General features: G+C 63.3%; 1 protein-coding gene across 1 annotated transcript in view; it reads left to right on the top strand.

Moving 5' to 3' along the window:
- Positions 1-15: 15 nt before the first annotated feature.
- H696_01879 (hypothetical protein) overlaps positions 16-2,386 on the top strand; it is a 4,310-nt gene continuing 1,939 nt past the window's right edge. The window contains exons 1-6 of the mRNA XM_009495781.1: positions 16-360; positions 748-885; positions 988-1,477; positions 1,550-1,722; positions 1,958-2,067; positions 2,209-2,349. Coding sequence (XP_009494056.1) covers positions 43-360; positions 748-885; positions 988-1,477; positions 1,550-1,722; positions 1,958-2,067; positions 2,209-2,349 — 1,370 coding nt within the window. The 5' untranslated portion in view covers positions 16-42. The remainder of the gene's footprint in view (positions 361-747; positions 886-987; positions 1,478-1,549; positions 1,723-1,957; positions 2,068-2,208; positions 2,350-2,386) is intronic.

Below are 2,386 nucleotides of genomic sequence, written 5' to 3'. Positions count from 1 at the left end.
CCCCCCCCGGCCCTCCCCCTTTTTTGAGCACTGCCGCGCGAGATGAGTTCCTCGCAGCCTCCCTCGGCGCCTCCCTCGGCGCCTCCCTCGGCGCCTCCCTCCTCATCATCTTCGGCAACCGTGGCGGCTGCCTCCTCTGGAGCCGCCTCGCCGACGGCCTCCTCGCCGCACCTGGTCATGTCGCCGTCCGAGGGTGTAGTTCTGCCCGCGCGATCGGGGGTATCGCCGTCGAACTCCTCCTTCGCTGGGTCACAGGCCGGCAGCGGTGGCAGCGGGAGTTCAGACGCTGATCCCTCCTCGGCCGCCCCCTCACAGCCCCAGTCACCGGGGCTCATCTCGTTGGACCAGCTGATCGCTGAGGTGCGAGCATGTTTGTGTTTGTGCTTGTGTTTGTGCTTGTGTGTGTGCTTGTGTATGTGTGTGTGTTTGTGTGTGTTTGTGTGTGTGTTTGTGTGTGTGTTTGTGTGTGTGTGTGTGTTTGTGTGTGTGTGTGTGTTTGTGTTTGTGTGTGTGTGTTTGTGTGTGTGTGTGTGTTTGTGTGTGTGTGTGTTTGTGTGTGTGTGTGTACATGTATATGTATGTGCGTGTGTATGTGTCTGGGTGTCTGTCTGTTCGTTTGTCCGTTCGTCTGTGCATGGTGTATATATATATGCACGTGTGTGTCTGCGCACGTGTGTGTCTGCGCACCTGTGTGTCTGTATCGCTGACGCCGTTGTCGCCCCCCCTCCCCCCCTCGGGACCCGATAGAACGCCATGAGTGAGCGCGTGTCGATGTCGCACTACTCTCTGCATTATGATCCACAGGAGGCCATGAATGACCGCTTGCACCTCGATGCATACAACCACCTGCGCCAGTGGATCGGCGTGTCGTTGGATGCCTACCGGGTACGTCGCCAGCCTCATGTCTCGGCCAATGTCTTTCTCTTGTGGTACTTGCGTCCCTGACCCCTCCCCCCCCCCCCCCCCCCCCCCCCGCTCCCTACACAGTCCGAGCTTAAGAAGTTCCTCTTTCCGCTCTTCGTCTACCTGTACATCGACCTGAGCGATCGGCAGCGCTATCACTTGTGCCAGCAATTCTTGCAGAACTTCTCGGTGGACTTTGCCCGGCCGCCGAGCCCGGCCACCGGGGGCGAGGCCAACCCGGCGACTGGCGAAACCGGCGCCAGCGGGCCCGATGCAGCCGCCTCCGGGCCAGCCGGCAAGGAGACCGCGGGCGGCAAGTATCATGGCTCGGAGGCGTATCTGAAGCTGCGCCACCGGATGGCCGACGTGGTGGATCACCTGCGGGCACACTCGGTGGCTGTTCTGGCGGCGCGGACCAAGCCAGGCACCAGCGTGCCGGACCTGGCCGCCTTCAAGCCCCGGCGTTTTACCGTGCAGCTCAGTTCCCTGACGCAGAATCTGATTCTCTCCTTCATGGAGGACAACCGTCTGACATTGCTGATCCGGATGGTGAACAACTATCTGGATCTGAAGGGTGCGTGCTGGGGCTTTCGGCCTCCTCTCTTCCTGCACGTCCTGCGAATCGCACCGCTGACATGTGTCACAGCTTACCCGGGGCGGCCGCTGCCTTCCTCGCCTTTGGATGAGCTGGCCCTGCTGGAGGCGTGGCTCGGGTCCAGCATGACCGAGGCACAGCACAAGCAGCTGGCCGAGTCGCATCAGCCCTCCACTCAAACCTTCGTGCACTTGGATGGCTTCGTGTCCGTGGTTCAGGAGGCGGTGCGTCGCAAGTGGAGCCAAGCAAGAAGGCCGAGCAATGGAACAGCCGTTTTTCCCCTCCCTCCCTCTCCCCCACCATAGCCGGTTGGCTGACTGGCCGGCTGGCTGACCGGCTGGCTGACCGGCTGGCTGACCGGCTGGCTGACCGGCTGGCTGACCGGCTGGCTGACCGGCTGACTGACTGTGTCCATTCTTCCCGTGCTCCCTCTTTGCTCCCGCCATTCCGGTGCGAAAGAACAACCGCGAATCACACGCCAGACGCCGCGGGCCGCCGCAGACAGCGGCATCGCTGTTGGGCTCGGTGCGGCCGAACGAGGCCCAGGCCGGCATCCCGAAACCCCCCCGGTGCGTCCTGGACCTCGCACTCCCCCTCGCGGCCAGTTCCTTTGTCGCTGGGTGGGACACTTCGCAACTGACCCGCTGTCGGGCGTGTCTTGCCCCTTCGCTTCCGATCTCCTCCCCCCCCCCCCCCCGCCCTGGGATCAGGCGCGAATCCGATGAGCTGGCCTTCGAGACGTCCATCCGCGAGACCATGCTCCGGGCGCGTCTCGGCGCGACGCTTGAGTCCACCGGCAAGCCGCTGATGCCGTCCATCTGCTGCTACACCTTCCACAACACCAATGACAGGTGCGCACTGCCTGGTGTCGGGGCTTGGCCCCCCCCC

Source organism: Fonticula alba (genome assembly GCF_000388065.1).
Source record: "Fonticula alba strain ATCC 38817 unplaced genomic scaffold supercont2.3, whole genome shotgun sequence".
Classification (NCBI taxonomy): Eukaryota; order Rotosphaerida; family Fonticulaceae; genus Fonticula; species Fonticula alba.
This window is presented reverse-complemented; position numbering and strand designations above follow the sequence as displayed.